This window comes from Microcebus murinus, chromosome 18 (assembly GCF_040939455.1).
Source record: "Microcebus murinus isolate Inina chromosome 18, M.murinus_Inina_mat1.0, whole genome shotgun sequence".
Lineage (NCBI taxonomy): Eukaryota > Metazoa > Chordata > Mammalia > Primates > Cheirogaleidae > Microcebus > Microcebus murinus.
Window position 1 is genome coordinate 47895851 of NC_134121.1, and position 19778 is coordinate 47915628.

At 36.6% G+C, this 19778-nt stretch overlaps 1 protein-coding gene across 5 annotated transcripts in view; it reads left to right on the forward strand.

Moving 5' to 3' along the window:
- The window catches only part of TLK2 (tousled like kinase 2), a 116910-nt gene that overhangs the window by 84931 nt on the left and 12201 nt on the right, over positions 1–19778 (forward strand). For all 5 annotated transcript variants that reach the window (XM_012747380.3, XM_020281142.2, XM_012747384.3 and 2 more), the window contains 5 exons: positions 1515–1581; positions 3427–3524; positions 5225–5306; positions 9868–9959; positions 16341–16430. In XM_012747380.3, the coding sequence (XP_012602834.1) occupies positions 1515–1581; positions 3427–3524; positions 5225–5306; positions 9868–9959; positions 16341–16430 (429 nt within the window). The remainder of the gene's footprint in view (positions 1–1514; positions 1582–3426; positions 3525–5224; positions 5307–9867; positions 9960–16340; positions 16431–19778) is intronic.

A 19778-nucleotide genomic window follows, 5' to 3' on the forward strand; every position in this document is an offset into this window, starting at 1 on the left:
GATAAAAGCGTACATAGAAAACTAAGCTTAGAAAAATCTAAGCTTAGAAAAATCATTCTTATAACTCCAAATGTTTTAAAACTAGCGTCTAAGTATTTCCTTTCAACAAGTCCTAAGTAGGAGCTCAGATTGAAAGATTCTCCAGGCAAATTAACCTGATCATTATTTTCTTTTAAGACTCCTGCGTTTATTTTGTGAAGGTTCCTCTAATATTACTGGAAAATTATTTAATGCTAGTGCATAAAACCACTGACTTAGGAGTAAAGAAGGCATAGGTTGTTTCTTTGTCACAAATCAATAATTAGAATTCAGTCTAGGCCAGTAGAGTGTCAGTAAGTAGTTGCCATCTGCAATCCTATGTAAAATCCAAGCTGGAATGCCTTCAATCTAGTTTTTAATTACAGCATCTGGGATTTGGTTCTTTCCTTTGACCAGAAGCCAAAAACAGGCCTCTAGAACTTTAGAGTGAGTCACATTATCGTATTAGATCTGTTTCAGGCAGAGAGAATTCTTAATCATGATTTTTTATTTGTCTGATTTTTTATTGGTGTGAAATGGAGTAATAGGTATAGGTATTTCTGCAACTGTGAAGAGATAAGCATAACAGCCTTAGTGGATGTGTTTCTTATTTTTTCTATTTTCTTTGAGTTAGACCTCAAAGGTTCTGTTTTGTACCCTTTCCTGGTGTTTCCTCTTTTTCCTGCTATTTATAATATATCTAAACAGCAATGTCTAAAACATTCCATATGTGTGTGTGCTTCTAGAATGTGAAGAAGGTAAAGGTGGAGGATAAGATAGCACTTCTTATTCATTCCTGCCATATAAGGATGTTATTGAAGTGAAACATGAAATGAGTGAATACCCATCAAGTCAGCCCTTTGAGAATTGGTTCTAATAGGATTTTCAGTATTCCTTTCACATTCCCATTTAATAGCAACAATACTTTGCTAGAGAGGTATTATCATTTGCTGCATTTTCAGGAAACTGAATTAAGAGATTAAAGTTGCCAGTGCAAAGGCAGTGGCCAAGTTGTGCCTTGAACGCTAGTACCAAGTCTCCAAATCCTGGACTCTGATTTGCCTATGAGCTATATCTTTCTCTTTGTTTTTATAATATCAAAGTTTAAGAGCTATCAAGAATAATCGAATCCATTGGCTTATTGTTTTACAGTTTAAAACGTTTTTAGACGTATAATTTTTGATTATAATTTGGTTATAATAAACTAATGGGTTTTATCTGAGTAATATCTGGGATAAAACTTCATAAACAATGAAAAAATGTGGCTTATTTTTTTTCATAAAAAAATTAGACTTCTGGTTTTGAAGTCCTTCTTTTATATTACATCTGATAAATCACAAAAGTTTTTTCTTGTCAGAGGACTGCAAAATAACCTATTTTTTAGTCATTTTAACTATGAGACTTAATATACCTTATGGTAAACTTGGACATTTCTCTTTAAATAGGCATGCTATGAATTCAAATAATTTACTGAAATATCCACCGTTATTTTTCAGGTTAACATTAGCAGAATACCATGAACAAGAAGAAATTTTCAAACTTAGATTAGGTCATCTTAAAAAGGTAAGTATAATAAGAAAATCTGTCTGAAGAAAGGTGATCTCTAATTTACATTTGTTGTTGAAGCTATTTGGCAAACGTAACCATAGTTTCACATAGCTGCAGAAATCTTGAGCAGCTATTCTCATTGTCACATCTTGTAGTCTAATGGTGGAACTCATGTTTTTTCAATTTTCAAGTCAGTTCCAACAACCCAATGAGAATATTTTTAACCCCAATGATTTATAGATAATTCTGTACACATTCTGAGGCTTCTGAAGTGGTTATCATTAGAGTAAAAATTAAATATATAGCTAGAGCAGGTGGTGAGGTGATAAGACTTGTGATATTTGTAATCACCTAGAAGCTCTTCTTTCTTTCCTAAACTAGCTAAAAAGAGATCCTATACCAACCATATTCAAACACAAAGACATCTAACATAGAAGTTGTTATTGATGATGTTCACCGAGCTATCTTAGATGTAGATTGCCTCAGCCTTTTTTTTTTTCCTCTGAGACAGTCTTACTCTGTTGCCATGAGTAGTGGTGTGCTGTGGTGTCCGCCTAACTCACAGCAACTCAAACTCCTGGGCTCAAGCGATCCTCTGCCTCAGCCTCCCAGGTAGCAGGGGGACTACAGGCACATGCCATGATGCCCTGCTAATTTTTCCATTTTTAGTAGAGACAGGTTCTCACTCTTGCTAAGGCTGGTCTCGAACTCCTGAGCTCAAGTAGTCCTCCTGCCTTGGCCTCTCTGAGTGTTAGGATTACAGGCGTGAGCCACCTCGCCCAGCCAATTGCCTCAGCTTTTAAATTCAGCAGCCCATGTTATTGGTGGATGCTGTTTATGGTGATGGTGGTCAGTAAAAAATTACTAAACTGCTCTTGGTGGGTGATGTGTGTGTATGTTATTTCACATATTGGTTTTCATATTTTTTCCTACTGGGTGGGTTCTCAGATCTTGTTAAATAAGTAGAATTTAAGGAATCAAATATAATCCATGATGTTTTTGCTTAATATAAATTTGGTAAATGGTTCTGCAGTGTATTTATTTCTTTTGTAGGGCATAATATAGTTTTATAAACAAGATTATGATTTACTTTGGTTTGTATATAAATATTAAATTAAGAGTATTTTATTTGTATATATACAACATTTTTACACAAATGGAGGTCACTAAAACAATATAGCTTTTCAATCTTAAATGATTGGTATACACTGCATATTCACAAGGGAACCTGATTTTTGTAAAAAATGTTTGCATACCTATGTTTATATACACAAAACATTTCTAAAAATTTACACAAGAAACTTAACAGTGAGGCCGGGCGTGGAGGCTCACGCCTGTAATCCTAGCACTCTGGGAGGCCGAGGCGGGCGGATTGTTCAACCTCAGGAGTTTGAAACCAGCCTGAGCAAGGGCGAGACCCTGTCTCTACTAAAAATAGAAAGAAATTAATTGGCCAACTAAAAATATATAGAAAAAATTAGCTGGGCATGGTGGCGCATGCCTGTAGTCCCAGCTACTCAGGAGGCTGAGGCAGGAGGAGCGCTTGAGCCCAGGAGTTGAGGTTGCTGTGAGCTAGGCTGATGCCACGGCACTCACTCTAGCCTGGGCAACAAAGCAAGACTCTGTCTCAAAAACAAAAAGAAACTTAACAGTGGTTATAACAGGGGAGTTGGGCATGGAGAAGAAGGCATAGAACTTTTAGTTATCCCACTGTGCTCCTCTGTGTGGTTTGGATTTTATTGCTTTCTATGGGTTTATTTTCATAATTAAAATTCTAGTTCTTAAAAACAAATCTTTTTCAATGCAAAGTGTCTTCCAAGTTTTCTATATTCTGAACTATTTCTTTCCTTTTCACTTTAGGAGGAAGCAGAGATCCAGGCAGAGCTGGAAAGGCTAGAAAGAGTTAGAAATCTACATATCAGGGAACTAAAAAGGATACATAATGAAGATAATTCACAGTAAGCAACTTGGGGGTTTGTTGGATTGGAGATTACTAAGCACCTAATGACATGAATGGTCTAGAATGATATTTTTGCTTAATATGAATTTGGTAAATGATTCCATAGTGTATTTATGTCTTTTGTAGGATATAATACAGTTTTATGAACAAGATTGTGATTTACTTTGGTTTATATATAAATATTAAATTTATTAAGTATATTATATTTGTATACATACAACATTTTTACATGAGTAGAGGTCACTAAAACAATATGGCTTTGCAATCTTAAATGATTGATATACACTGCATATTCAGATTTAACTACAGAGCTTTAAGAAAGGGAATCTTGGGTCACCAGTATAAAATTGTGGAAAGAATTTTGGGATGAGATGACAGTCAGTTTCTGAATGACCTTTAAGGGCCATTCAGGTATTGACATTGTAAGTAAAACCCTAACAGTCAGCACATTAATTGTAGATTAACACCCACTTTTGTTTATAAGTCATTTAAAGGACTGAAATTGGAAAAAGTAGTTGCCAGTGGGGAAGCCCTTTCATAAGTAATCTGTTCTTTCCTACATTTTTCTGTCTCTGAAACATTTTTTCACATAGCCACAGCTTATGTATTTTTATTTGGCTAATGTGAGCAATAGACCTTTCTTTCTGTAAAGTGGAAGAAAACAGCAGTTCTCATTTACTGAGCACTCTCTGTGTATTAGGCGTGGTGCTAAAGTGCCTTTACATTCTCTCATTTAATCCTCCCGATAACTCAATCATCTTCAATACATCGATCAGGAAACAAGCTTATTGAAATTAACTTGAGCATGGACCCATTAATGTGACCAAACAAAGAGTCAAACTTGGATCTTCCTGATCCAAACCAACATGCAGTAATGCGTCTCTCTCTACAAGCATGCTGCTTTCTTAAAATCATAATAATTTCAGGTTAATAATGGGGCTGTTTAAGATCAGGAACTAGGTAAAAATATTTTAAAATTTACTTTTAATCAGGTTCAATGGCTCATGCCTGTAGTCCCAACTACTTGGGAGGTTGAGACAGGAGGATCACTTGAGCCCAGGAGTTTGAGGCTGCAGTGAGCTATGATTGTGCCCCTGCACTCCAGCCTGAGTGACAGAGCTAGATCCTTTCTCTGAAAAAAAATTATAAATTATTTTTTGCCAGAATTTGTCATTTGTCACATTGTTAGGAAACAACAGAAGGTGAAATCTTATATGGAGAACATAGTTATATCATAGACTTTCTGTCTTAAAGAGATAATAATGCACGTAGAACATGTAACTCACTTGATAAATCCGTTTTTAAGGCAATATAAAATGTCTTGGAATTTTACTGTATGTTTGAAATGGTGGGAACATGTGGCTCTTGAATCATTTGGAGGAGCCAAATAGTATAGTTTGAAAATCCCTAATCTAGTCTGATCTACCCCCATTTTATAGCTGGGCAGAAAGGGAGGGAAATCTAGAAAGGTCAGTGTGGCTACTCTGAGACTAGCACCTATTGCTGTTCATTGTAATTATGCTGCCACTTTGAACTATGTAACTTTATGCTCACAATTTGCTATAGTGTTATTAGTTGTCAAACTACCATCAGCAGGTATAATCATGTGTATCGTGTGTTAAATATTTTGGGAATTTTGCAAATATGGAAGAGTGTAGCCTTTGATCTCAAAATGTTACATATTCCTTGTTTCTACAGATTTAAAGATCATCCAACACTAAATGACAGATATTTGTTGTTACATCTTTTGGGTAGAGGAGGTTTCAGTGAAGTTTACAAGGTGAGTATAAGGAACTGAGTACAAAGACTGAGGGTTAAATTATTGGCTGTACCAACTTGGAGAGCATTTAGAATGGTAATAATTATGGGTTATTATCTGTTGATTGAAATAGAAAAACTTTAAAAACTTGTATCTTTGGGAAATCAGCTTCCAATAAACTTACGTGACTAAACAGGATACAATATTTTACCTTGTTTTCAAGTTTCAAAAATAAATAATTATAGATTAAAAAATCAGAAGGAAAAATAACTCATTTCTGGGTCTAGAATTATAGTGATTTTTTTTTCTGTTTATGTACTTTCTGCCTTAGCCACATTTGCCAGATATGAGTATGTGTAATCTTTATTCTCATATGTATACACACACACATTATTTTATTTTTACAAGATAGACGTGTGTCAAAGTTATTCTTATTTGAAACCCTGTTTTTTGTTTCAAAAACGTTGTCATGTAATAGCATTCACTAGCACTGGCATTCTGACAGAGTATCCTGGCTTAAAGTGCTTCTGTTGGTCCTGCAAAGTACAGACTTTCATGCCTATAGGTTAATTTTTACCAAATAAGTAATTCATCCAATTTTAAATAAAGCTATAGATTCATAATGTGTTCACCAGCCACTGCCTGCTTCTGCTTTAATTTCGCTACATGTTTCTGGCACCTGGCTGTTAAATGCACAATTGATTATTAAACTTAACTTTATAGCTGTGGGAATTCCCTCTTTCCAAAGGTGTAGCCTTCACTGTTGTGATTTATGCTATATCTGTATGAATGGGATATTTTTTGAGTAAAATAGTATTCATTTCAGATTAAAACAATAAAAACTAGCTCTACTGTTTTCTTTTTTTATGTCAGTTTTTATTGTGATTTTATATATGTGAAAAATTTACCTTTTTAACCATTTTTAAGTGTACAATTTAGTGGCATTAAGTACGTTTACAGTGTTGTGCAACTATTATCACTATCCATGTCCAGAACTATATTGAAATTTTTAGTCCCCTGCTGGTTTTGATTTTTCCAGTATTTTATTCATATTTTAATTTCATAAGTGGGGCTGGTCATAGTCATCTTTTGTGTGCAAGCAGCTTTTTCAAGCTTTGATGTCACAGTTATCCTAGCTCCTTAGAATGAGTTTTCCTATGCTCTGGAACCTTGCATTACTTGGAAATTGTTGGCTCCTTGAAAGTTTGTTAGAGCTGACTCATAAAAATCACCTGAGTAGGTGTTGATTTAGTGGAAAACATTTGACTGTTTTTTCAATTCCTTCTGCAAATATTGATCTATTCAGATTTTCTCCCCCTTCTTAAATCAATTTTGATAATTTAATTTTTCTAGAAAATCTTCTATCTTAACTAGATTTTTAAAAACTTATCCATACTATAATTATTTCTCTTTGCTTGTGAAATGTTTATTTTTTATGTCTCTTGTTTTTTGTTATCTTGATCGATAGGCTAGGGATTAATCAGTGTTGTTATTAATTTTTTTTTTTCTAAGAATCAACTTTATACTTTGTTGATCAAATTTATGTTTGGTTTGTTTTCTGTTTCATTAACTTCCACTTTCATTCCTTCCTTCTGCTTTCTTCATTTTTATTTATTTTCATTCTTAAGTCATATCCTTATTTTATATTTTATTTTCTTTGTAATTTTATTATTGTGATAAAAAAATAGATAACCATACCAACCACTTTTAAGTATGTGTTTAGTAGTGTTAAGTATATTCACATTGTTGGGAAAAGATCTCCAGGACTTTTTCATCTTGCAAAACTGAAACTTGGGTGGGGCGAGGTAGCTTATGCCTGTAATCCTAGCACTCTGGGACGCAGAGGTAGGTGGATTGCTCAAGGTCAAGAGTTCGAAACCAGACTGAGCAAGAGTGAGACCCCATCTCTACTAAAAAATAGAAAGAAATTAATTGGCCAACTAAAAATATATAGAAAAAATTAGCCGGGCATGGTAGCATGTGCCTGTAGTCCCAGCTGCTCTGGAGGCTGAGGCAGAAGGATCGCTTGAGCCCAGGAATTTGAGGTTGCTGTGACCTAGGCACTCTATCCGGGGCAACAGAGTGAGACTCTGTCTCAAAAAAAAACCCTGAAACTTGATAGCCATGAACCAACTTCCTTTTCCCCTCTCCCCCTAGCCCTTGATAACTACCATTCTACATTCCATTTCTATGAATTTGACTACTTTCAGATATCTCATATAAGTGGAATCATATAGTATTTATCTTTTTATGGCCGGCTTATTTGACTTAGCATAATGTCCTTAAGGTCCATCAGTGTTATAGCATGTGACAGGATTGCCTTCCTTTTTACAGTTGAGTGGTATTCTGTTGTATGTATCACATTTTGTTTATTCATTCCTCCATTGATGGACACTTGTTTTGCTTCTACCTCTTGGCTATTGTGAATAGCGCTGCTTAGAACTTGGGTATACAAATATCACTTGAAGACCCTGCTTTCAATTTTTTTGAATATATACCCAGAAGTGGGACTGTTCCCTTTTTAAAATCATCAAAATTGGTTCTTGATGCTTCTGAGTTACTTTTAGTGGTTTCATCATCCTATTTTTCCCAAACATATTTCTTTAAACATTTTTTTCTCTTTTTATTTTATCATATTATGGGGGTATAAATATTATTAAATTAAACATTTTAATATTTCTGAAATCTAAATGCTTCTTACAGTGATATGTACATTTAATGTAATTATTCTTTTGCTGTTCTCCACTCAGTCAATGGTGGGTCACAGTGTCTTGGATTCTTTTTTTTTTTTTTTTTTTTTTTTTTTGAGACAGAGTCTCGCTTTCTTGCCTAGGCTAGAGTGAGTGCCGTGGCGTCAGCCTAGCTCACAGCAACCTCAAACTCCTGGGCTCAAGCGATCCTCCTGCCTCAGCCTCCCGAGTAGCTGGGACTACAGGCACAAGCCACCATGCCCGGCTGATCTTTTATATATATATATTAGTTGGCCAATTAATTTCTTTCTATTTTTATGGTAGAGACGGGGTCTCGCTCAGGCTGGTTTTGAACTCCTGACCTTGAGCAATCCGCCCGCCTCAGCCTCCCAGAGTGCTAGGATTACAGGCGTGAGCCACCGCGCCCGGCCGTGTCTTGGATTCTTAAGTACAATGTGGTAGTTGGAGAGAATGACACTTGATGGCATTAGTTAGTGCTCTTATAAATCAGAGTGTATTTAATCTCGTTTTTTAATGGCTTAAAGTGGTTTTCTACTCTGAAGCCATGGTGGTGTACATGCTTACAGGTGAACATCAGACTTTGTAAGAAAAATAGAGCACAAAAGTTTTCATTTCTGAGAACTAAGTTACATCTGAATTGAGTGGTTTTTATACTTTTAAAACATACTGGTTTTAATTGAGTATAAATGATAAGTTTCTCTATTTTATAAGCAGCCCTCTTTTACATATACTCCATACCTAGAGGAGCTTAAGTTTGGAAAGATCTGTAAAGCAGTGATCACCACAATTCAGCAGTGCCTTGCACTTGCTGCCTTCATCGGTTTGTACATTTGTAGAAACTGGTGGATGGGTGGGAACGGTGCTGGAACTGAAGTAGTAAACTTTTTATTGAATTTCACAGACTAAGAAAAACTAATAATTCTATAAGATCTCTCCAATAAATGCTTTTTAATTTTAATTTTTGCCTATACTTCTTGGTTTTTAAATCACTTTAATCTAAGACAATACATGCTTTTGTATAGGTGAAGTCTCCTATTGTATTAAAATATTGCTTTATCACATTGTGCTTTACACCCAACTTCCTAAAATATCCATCTGTTACCTTTTTACCCCATGCACTGCCTAGCTTATGTAGGACTTGCCGGCAGTGATAGTCCTTGGGGAAAGCCTGTCACTTTCTCTGGACAGTGCCGGAGAAGTGACTTGGTGTGACTAACTTCAGACTTTTACGGGATTAAAAACTGCTTTTCATTTACTCAGCGTATAGGTAAATGGGGTGGGACTAAAGGCAAGGCTAGCTTTTTGTTTTTGATTGTGTTTTTATTTTATGATATATAAATATATATTTTATTTTATAATAAACAATAAATTATAGTGTGATTTTTGTAAACAGTGGTAACCAAAGAGGTATATCCTAAGAGGTTATGTTCTTCAGGAGGCAGGCAGTGAGTGTCCCTAGGATTTCAAAAGTGGCAGGACTTGAACATGTAAAGTCCCAGTTGCAGCTGAGAGACAAGAGACATCCTAAGGGAGGAAGGTCCCAAATGGGAATAGATGGTGTCCAGAAAGAGAATTGTTGGGAAATGACTATTAAGGCAGGGCTGTCTTTCTATTTGTGGTGTATGCTTGGCTTTATGTTCTAAACCCCTTGGTGCCACTGTGTCTGGAGACTTCTAAATTATCTAATCACAAGTTTCAAGAAGATGATTGCAACACTGAAACAAGTATGTGTTGTGTTGTCTTTGGTGCTGTTTTTATTTAATAATGCATTTTGGACTTTCATTATGCTATCTGTTAAATAGCTTCAAGTCAGTTGCCTGTAATTCTTGTTAGCATTTATCCAGATTATAATGTATTCTGTTTCTTTATAGGCATTTGATCTAACAGAGCAAAGATATGTAGCTGTGAAAATTCACCAGTTAAATAAAAACTGGAGAGATGAGAAAAAGGAGAATTACCACAAGTAAGTGATACTAGATTGTCTGATTTTTCATAATTTAGTAATACCTATAGTGTGAGCTTTGTGCTAAGAGCTTCACATGCATTGTTGGATTTTGTTTTATTTAATCCCTATAACTGCCCTATGAGAATGAATACTTTCAGTGTTAACTGATGAGGAAAGTGATGCTTATAGAATTTGAACAACTTTCAAGAAGTGACTGAACTGGTATTTAAATCCAGACTTCTCTTAATCCAAAACCTGTGCTCTTAACCTCCCCTACTATCATGAAAATAGCTACAATAAATAAGTAAAGCTTCAGAAATCACTGTTGCTTGTCTGTAGAAACCAGACCCAGGGGAGCTGGCAGTGGAGTTCTCTCTGCTATTTAATGTCATTTTCATATGGAGGAGCCTGGGGTGCACCTGGTATGCTTTGTGGCACCTGTCTGACGTGTTCAGCCGTCAGTCTGTGCTGTGCTCTCCTCCCTGTCACAGTCTGCCCATTTCAGAGTTCTCAGTCTTCAGTGTCCCACTTTCTGTGTTTGCCTATCTTTAGAATGCCACAGTGGCAGTCCTCATCTGTAGTTGGGGGGATGGCAGGGGGGTGGTTTCTTTAGGATAGTTATTACATACACAGCTGTGAATTGTTTTGTTCCACTAACATCAGATTTTGCCTATATCCTCTGTGAGCTTCAGAACATTGGAGTTCCTGACTCATGTGCTTTGGAGCCATGCATACTTAATTTACTATTAGGTTCCCCACTGGGCTTAGTTCTATTTCCTTGTTGGTACAGTATTGAATTAGACAGTTCCTATCATTGAAAGGAAGAGACAAGCCCCTTGTGATAGAAACAAACACCTCCTTTCTATAAAGGAAATCTTGGAGTTTTTTTTCCTTATAAATAATACATTGGAGGGAAAAAAACAGTGGACTTTGAAGTAGCCTTTTAACTTGGACTACGGGCGACTCTTGCTCTATACCTGTTGTTTGTCAGGAACCCAGGAACTCTTTCTCTTTCAGACACATTGGCAGTGGCACTTAGTACTGAAGAATAGATAGTTCCTGTGTTATTAACCACTTCGGTACCAGTGTCGACTATAGTCGATAGCCACAGATGAACGTGCACAGCGAGTGTCGTCTTTAGTTGATAGCCGTGATACGACTTTTCTAATTTTTCATTTATCAAAATAAAATTGTGAACATTTAAAAATAACATAATGAAAATATATATGTATATGTTACCTATTCTGATTTACATGACAAGTAAAGCTGCCTGTAAAGTAAAATAAGCTTTCAGTGCTTTAAAGCTTTCCTCATCACACAAGAGCAAAACAGATTCATTGTCAATGCACAGCACAAACTATCGTGCGGACTGTGAGTGCCGGCTGTGGGCAAGGTTTCGCGGCCGGTGAGCGCCGTACCAAAGTGGTTAAATAAGGGTTAGCAGAGTTAGGAAAGGAGATGATGTGTGGCACCCTGCGTATGTATCTTAGGTGACAGGCAGCTGCAGTCCAGATGCTCCTGAGGAGCAGTTACATTACTATAAGAACATTCCAGCCATTTGACGTGTAGGGATGAATGGCATGCAGCAGTGAATGCCAGGAGCACTTCAGAGAAGGAAACCACATGTTGCTCTGCCCAGTTATAAATGAGCAGCGTCCCTGTTGCCTGTTGTATTGAGACTGTAAGCGTGCCTAAGGGCATTGGACCAGTGCATGCTTCTCTTTAAAAATGCCCTCTAGAGACCAACCTTGGCCAACCTTGAGAACCTAGTTCCTGTGCTGAGATTTATATATATTTTGCCTAGCCTCTTGAAACAGGGGGGAATTGAAGTACCTCCTTGACACACACAGTTGGCAAGGAGTTTGAGTCCTGGTGGGTATAGTTAGGGGGTCTTTCTCACATTTCTCTACCAGATAGAGAGCAAGTGAAGCTCTTTGCCGATCCAGCTACAACCTGCCAGTAGTTCCTTTCTACTCTTTGTTTCCTCATCAGCGTAGGAGCCTTGGTGCCCGAGCCATCTGGGCAGGGGCCATGTCCCACTGGGCAGACACACTGGAGAGGGTGTGTGTGTGCAAAGCTCTTGTGATCTCAATTCTTGCTTGGGGGAAATTCTTAAGCGCCTCCACCTTTCTTTGGAAGAGTTTGATTTCTAAGTGATATGAAATCATACTGGTGAATTTCAGGCTACAGATAATGATGAATTGGCAAAATGTCATTAAATTCTTTGAATTTAAAGGAGGCTTATATCAAGTACATAACAGATTTTGATGAGTGCTTTAAAAATTCAGTATTAAACTAAAAAGTAGTGTACTTCAGTGTTATAACATTATAAAATATGAAAATGCTATAACCCTGTAAGATTTTAGTAAGATTTGTTAATTGCTTTTCTGTTCTGGTGGATGACTTCTCAGTCCCATCTGGAATCAAGACATTTATGTGGGTAAAAAAGAAGGAAAGACTCAAAAAATAAATAAAAAGGTGTTGTTTTATTGCATTTTGAGTTTTGTTCAGCCCCTTCTTTTCTCTCCTTCTTCCCCCACAAACGAAAACTGATTGTATGAGTTTTACATTAAGAAAACATTAATAAGTTTTACTAGATTTCTTTAACTCCCCCTAATAACATTGAAAATGTTACAGCAGGAAAAATTTCATATAAAGCTATCTGCAGAAATAATTTATGTATGAATTAGTATGCTCTTGTATGATACTCATATTCTAATTTTCTAAGATAAAAGCAAGCATTTTGAAAAGCCTAAATATATATCCACAAGAGCAAAAGACACTTTAGACAGTTCCAGTTTCTTATTAAAATCTCTATTTGTAGTGCATTAATGCTACATTGAATGTAGCTCAGCCACTGCCTTGCTGATGAAGTGACAGAGGAAGGCTTAAAGGAGCATTTTCAGGGACTCTGCAAATTTCCTTCATTGGCAACACTTCGACTTTTAATTTTTGCCTCTTTTAGTTTCCTCTATTTCTGTACCTTGACAGAGAAATTGGTCTCTATTCCAAAAAGCACAAAATCAAGAAGTTAAAACAAAAGCGTAGGGAACTATAGATTTATTGCATTTTAGGGTGAGAAATGACTTGAACAGTGGTCTGTTTAGTCCATAGGTTTCTAAACTTTTTTGTAAAACAGAGCACCTTTATTTGGTCAAATTTAGTATTACATGGAATCTTGATATTTAAAAAAAAGGTATCGTGCTACTTTGGGTAGAATGGGGGCTTGGGCCAAGGCTACATTTGCGCAGTGTCTGTAAGAGGCACACTGTTAATTTCCAGTCCAGTGATGATGAAACAGAAGCTCAGAGCAGTGGACCGACAGAGAACTTAGAGACAGGTTTCTGGGTTCCCAGTGTAGTGTGTGTTCTAACACTGCTATGCCTGAATCTTGGCAAGTCTTTTCAGAAAAGCATAAAGATGATGAAATGAGCATCAGAATTAAAAATGGCCCAAAGTGGCAGTTTGAAAAATAAGCCCGATCAAACAGTTTTCATTGGGGAAAAAAACCATATGTAATTACTTTTAGATTATTCCTCTGTACCCCTAATATTTTCCTCAGCTTTTCTTTAGTTGAGTACTTTCTGTGTCTTTTTGATATACTGAAGTGTACTGGTTTCAGAAAATATTACTTTTTTTAAGTTTTATTTTACTATACTATGGAAAGTTTCTCTTTTCTAACTTTTACCTTATAACAAAACATTCCAAACCACATAGTGCTGGATTGCTTAAAATATTAATAGTTTCCAGTTATTCTCTTTGTAAATGTGAACTAAATACTTAAAAAATTATTGGTAATTATATTGTATAAACATGTTCTATTATTCTTTTAAAATTGAGTATGTGAATATGTCAGATTATGTAGTAAATTTTTGTTCCTAATCTTATTAAATTATTTTAAACTAGAAAAGTACTAAAAAACAAGATAATACATATGCAGTCATACATTGCTTAAAATGGGGATATGTTCTAAGAAATGTGTTATTAGACGATTTCATCATTATGTGAACATCATAGAATACACTTGGAACAAACCTAGATTGTATGGCCTACTATGTACCTAGGCTATATGGTATAGACTGTTGAGTCTAGGCTACAAACCTGTACAGCATGTTACTGTACTAAATAGGCATTGTAAAGCAGTAGTAAATATTTGCATATTTGTGTATCTAAACATTAAAAATGTACAGTAAAAATATGATATAAAAATAAATATTTTTAGCTTTTGACTCGTAATAATACTTAGCTTAAAACACAAAGACATTGCACAGCTGTATGAAAATATTTAAGCTTTATTTATTATTTATTTTTTTAAGCTTTATTTATTTAATTTTTAAGCTTTTGTGTTAAAACTAAGACACATACACATTAGACTAGACCTAGACAGGATCAGGATCATCAGTACCACTGTCTTCAACCTCCACATCTTATCCCACTGGAGGGTCTTCAGGGGCAGTAACACAGGGGCTGTTATCTTCTGGAATACCTCTTGAAGGACCAACCCAAGACACTTTTACAGTTAACTTTTTTTTTTTTAATAAGTAGAAGCAGTACACTCTAACGATAAAAAGTACAGTACAGTCTTCACATAATGTCATTGATAGGTTCTTGGAAATTGTGAATTTAAGTGAAACAACGTATAATGAAACCAATTTTATCATAGGCTAATTGACATAAACAGGAGTTAAGTTCCTACAGTATAATCTTCTTATAGCATATTTCTGTAGGAAGGAACATCATCAAACTTCTAAATAAAGACCAAACATTTCTAATATTAAACATGAAAATAAATGTGAGCTCTATATACATTTAAGAAAAAGATTATAATAAAAACAGGTAAGATAATGATTCTTACCTGTTTAACAGGGCAGGAGCCAACCCCGGGCAGGAGCCAACCCCGGACAGGAGGCCATTCCACCACCAGGCACACACACACACACACAAACACACACTTACACCACCACCACCACCACCACGCTCACTCAGATGGGGACCATTTAGACATGCTAGTGAACCTAACGTGTGCACATCTTTGAGATGTGGATGGAAACTAGAATGCTCAGAGAAAACCCACCCAGACATGAGGAGTGCATGTAAACCTCTACATAGACAGTTGCCCCATCTGGGAATCAATTTTTTCTTCTCTCATTGTTATAATGAAATAATGTTGAATGAAACAATGTTATTTGAGAGGACCTTCTGTGCAGTATTATATAAACCAGTAACACAGTCATTTATGTACTATATACATAATTGTATGTGCTAGATTTTTATGTGACTTGGAGCTCAGTAGTTTTGTTTACACCAGCATCACCACAAACATGTGAGTAATGCATTGCATTAACAACATCACATGGCTCTGTCAGTAGGCAATAGTAATTTTTTAGCTCCATTATAATCTTATAGGACCACTGTCATATATTCAGTTCATCATCGTTGACCAAAAAGTCATTATGCGGCGTATTTAACTGTATTTAAACTTGCCATTTTAAGAAAAGTGGGGTTTTGATAATATCACATTTTCTATTGATTTCACATTTTCTGAGAACAAGGTAAAGCTAATAGCACCTTTAATCCTTTTTGTAAGAGTAGGATTTAAAAACAAAAAAATATCAAAATACTGCCATTTGCCTTAAATAACAGGTAATCCTTTAACTAAAGGAATTTACATGCTAAAATTGACCCCTTTGTTGTAACCTAAGGATATAAATATATACAGTTATGAAGTGTCAGCTTTAGAGGAGAGGGGAAAAAAGCTGCCTTTGTAAGTTTTAAATTTATATTTGGGTGTAAAAATAAAAGAGATGTAATTGTCATAGAATGAACTTGAAAGGGATAAAGGGTTAGTATCCATTCATTTAATAAATACTGGCCAGGCACAGTGGCTCACACCTATAATCCTAGCACTTTGGGAGGCTGAGGCAGGAGGATTGCTAGAGGCCAGGAGTTTGAAACCAGCCTCAACAACATAGTGAAACCCCATCTCTAAAAATAGTAGAAAAATTAGCCCGATGTTGTGGCATGTGCCTGGAATCTCAGCTACTTGGGAGGCTCAGGTAGGAGGATGACTTGAGCTTAGGAGTTTGAGGTTGCACTGAGCTTTGATAATACCATCACATTCTAGACTGGGCAACAGATTGAGACCCCCCCCATCAAAAAAAAAAAAACTGTCTCCAAAAAAAATTTTTTTTTGAGCACCTACTATTTTCTCAATGGCTTGATAGACATCAATAGAGAAAATGGGATGAGTAAAGAGAGAAATCAGAATAGGGGACCAGATCGACCTGAATGGAGTGAATTTGTGGAAACAGTAGAGAAATGAATACTTAGGAGCGTCTTTGAAGAGTTCGAAAAGGCAGGCCCAAATACTTTCTTGTTAATTTTCCATTTTGTTTACAGGCATGCATGTAGGGAATACCGGATTCACAAAGAACTGGATCATCCCAGAATAGTTAAGCTGTATGATTACTTTTCACTGGACACTGACTCGTAAGTGCTGTGCCATTTTACCTTAGCAGTTAATATTATTTTCTTGCAGTGTTTGAGTAGAGCATAAATCCAGGTCAAGGAAATACCCTCTGAGGGAACCAAATATATTAATTTATGGGAAAGTGATTATAAATTCAGATTTGGGTTACTAAGACATCCTAGGCCAAGAGTATATGCACTTGTATACTGGTAAATTTTTAACAACTAGCTTGATGTGGAGAGAGACAGGGCTTATTTGTAGAGTTTGCCAATTTCCATGGTATAGATACTTCCACTGTGTCCAGTTTTGAGTTACCAACTTTTTAAAAAACTTTATTGAATTATAATTCACATACTGTACAATTCACTTGTTTAAAGTATACAATTCACTGGTTTTTATTAATGGTATATTCACAGATACAGGCAACCACCAGAGCCAATTTTAGAATATTTTCACTACCTCAAAAAAATTCTGTATCTTTTACTGTTATCCCTCTATGCCACCACTCCTATCCCTCTCCCACAGCCCTAAGCAATCACTGCTGTTTTATCTCTAGATTTTCTATTCTGGACTTTCATATGAATAGACTCATATAGTATGTGAACTTTTGTGACTGGCCTCTTCAACTTAGCACAGTGTTTTCAAGGTTCATCCTTGTAGCGTGTATCAGTACTTCATTCCTTTTTATGGCTAATATTCTGTTGTATATTCTACACATTATCCATTTGTCCAATAGTTTATTAACTAGCTCACAAAATTCCTGAAAATTTAATAGGCAGCTCATGGTAACTGGCACAAGTTGGTGCCAACATGCCACTTGATGTGCAGCAGTCAGTGTAGACTGTTCAAGAGAGTTTCTTTTCCACCCCAGAGACTCTGATGAACACTGACAGGCCTTTTTAAAAAGTAGTAGCAATGTGGCCAGGCATGGTGGCTCACGCCTGTAATCCTAACACTCTGGGAGGCCGAGGCAGGCAGGCAGATCACTCAAGGTCAGGAGTTCAAAACCAGCCTGAGCAAGAGGGAGACCCCGTCTCTATTAAAAATTGAAAGAAATTAATTGGCCAACTAAAAATATATAGGAAAAATTAGCCGGGCATGGTGGCACATGCCTGTAGTCCCAGCTACTCGGAAGGCTGAGGTAGAAAGATTGCTTGAGCCCCAGGAGTTTGAGGTTGCTGTGAGCTAGGCTGACGCCATGGCACTATAGCTCGGGCAGCAGAGTGAGACTGTCTCAAAACAAACAAACAATAAAAGTAGTAGCAATGTGATTTTATTCTAGACCAAAACAGTGAATGTGGTACAGATGAAGATAGAGTTCATAGGCTTATAGGATGTTAGAATTGAAAGGGATCTCAGAGTCTAATCTTCTCTATATAGGTGGGTTTTGGGGGACCAGAAAAATGAAATGACTTGTCTAAGATCTTCAGTAATTCTGGGCATTATTGTATTTTGTTTCCTGGTATAGGTAAGCTATAGAGCCTCTGGGTTTACCCAGGAGTTTAGCTGGATATATTTCAGCATTTCGGAATGTTTCTCTATAGAGTCCAGACTAAGTCAGGAGAACATATCCTAGTTCTGGTCTCTAGGTTCCCCTCAGCCTTCCAGGGTGACTCTAGGAGTTTTGGTCTGTTCTAGCCAGCAGCTGTCTCAGAGATGGCTACACAGACAACCAGACCACATTTGGAAATGACCCCAAAAGGAGACCATAATTCCCTTTGGAAATAAGACCTGTTCCCTCTTCCATCCACTTGGGAAGTTCCTCTTTTCATTATAGTGGCCCTTACAGCAGGCATAGTGTTGTGTTTTTCATGGAGTAGGGTTAAGAAAAATAATCTTAGTTAACAGCAGGATTAAGAAACGGGGGCAGGGTGACAACATTGTTTTGCTTTGAGTAAATTCCTTGAATACTAGGTAGACCCCTCTCTAAAATGTAAATACAAAAACTATTTCAGAAATAGATATAATGACTTGGATTATCCACTATTTTGAATTATATATTTACTTTTAACTAATGTGAGGAATTGAGTTGATTGTTTTGTTCTTCCAATCGTATGTATGATAAATATTCACCAAAAATAAGTCAGACCATTGTTTGATAAAGTCTTCTGAGAAATGCTTGGGTATTTGTAATCTTTTTCCCCCTATCCATAGTCTGGAATAATCGCTTGGGTATTAAAAGTGAGATTTTATTTCCAGCTTGAATTTGGGTCAAAGAATCAGCCCATTGAGCATGAGAGTTTGTATCTCAGATTTCAGAATCTCAGATAAGAGAATCTGTAAATTTCAGATACTTATTCTCAAATAGGGTGCTAGCATACCCTGTTATGTTTTGTAAGAAGCATAAAAGTATTGTTCAGTTTGGAGAGTCCACAGGACCATGTATATCCACATTCAATTACATTTGCTTTTTGAAGGCCTCACATTACTCAGTGGCCCATAGTGCTAGTCCTGAGCCTGTTTGTTCTCAGTTCTGTCCCTCACACTTCCCCTGCTCTGCATCTTAAGGGAGTTAGCCCTTGCACACTGTGTTCACTGGGCTTATTTGTCAGCTGGTCTCCATCTGGGTTAGGCTAATGGGGAGGCAGAGATGGGGAGTGGTGTCTTTATCCCCCTTCCCCCCAGTTCCAATTTTTTCTGGTGATTCTGGTTTCAGGCTGCACCATCTCCTCCCTCTGGCCTTCTGGCCTTAGGGTGCTAATGGTTTCCTGCTGTAGATAATCTGGGATGCCTCACTGGCCAGTTTGTCGTCTTAGCTCTTTCATCATCTATCTGTGTGACCTCTTCCCTGAATTAAAGCTTCTCTGTTTTAAATAGTCACAGGGTTTTTATTTCCTAGCTAGACATATCCCAATGACATACCCACATTGTCACAACTTAGAATAGTTCAAAAGATTTTCATCTTTTAGGGATATTCAAATAGTTTAAGAAGCCTTACTTCAGTTTTTACCCTTGGAAAGTAGACACATGACCTGTAATGCCACGAAGGGCATGTATTGGGGTTTGTGTGATGAATTGGCATAAGTGAAGGAAAAAGAACACATTTGTTAGAACCACAGATACTGTACTTCTCCAAACTCTTTTACAGTTTGTGTTTAGTGGTGACAGATTGTTGTGCAGTACCGTGCCATACTGCCAGGAGATGCAGTATGCAGTCAGTCCTTGGGACCTGGGAAAACCCAAGGTTCTTCTGCTCTGTCAGCACTCAGGGTTATATAAAATGTTTGCAGTGAGAATTGTGTACTTGAGCACAATGTGGTTGTTTAGAAATTGATGGGTGAAGTTGGTATATAAAGGAAGACCCTTCCAAGAAGATATCTAGCTTAATGAATACATTATAGTTCTTGTCAGTATTCTCATAGTCTAGA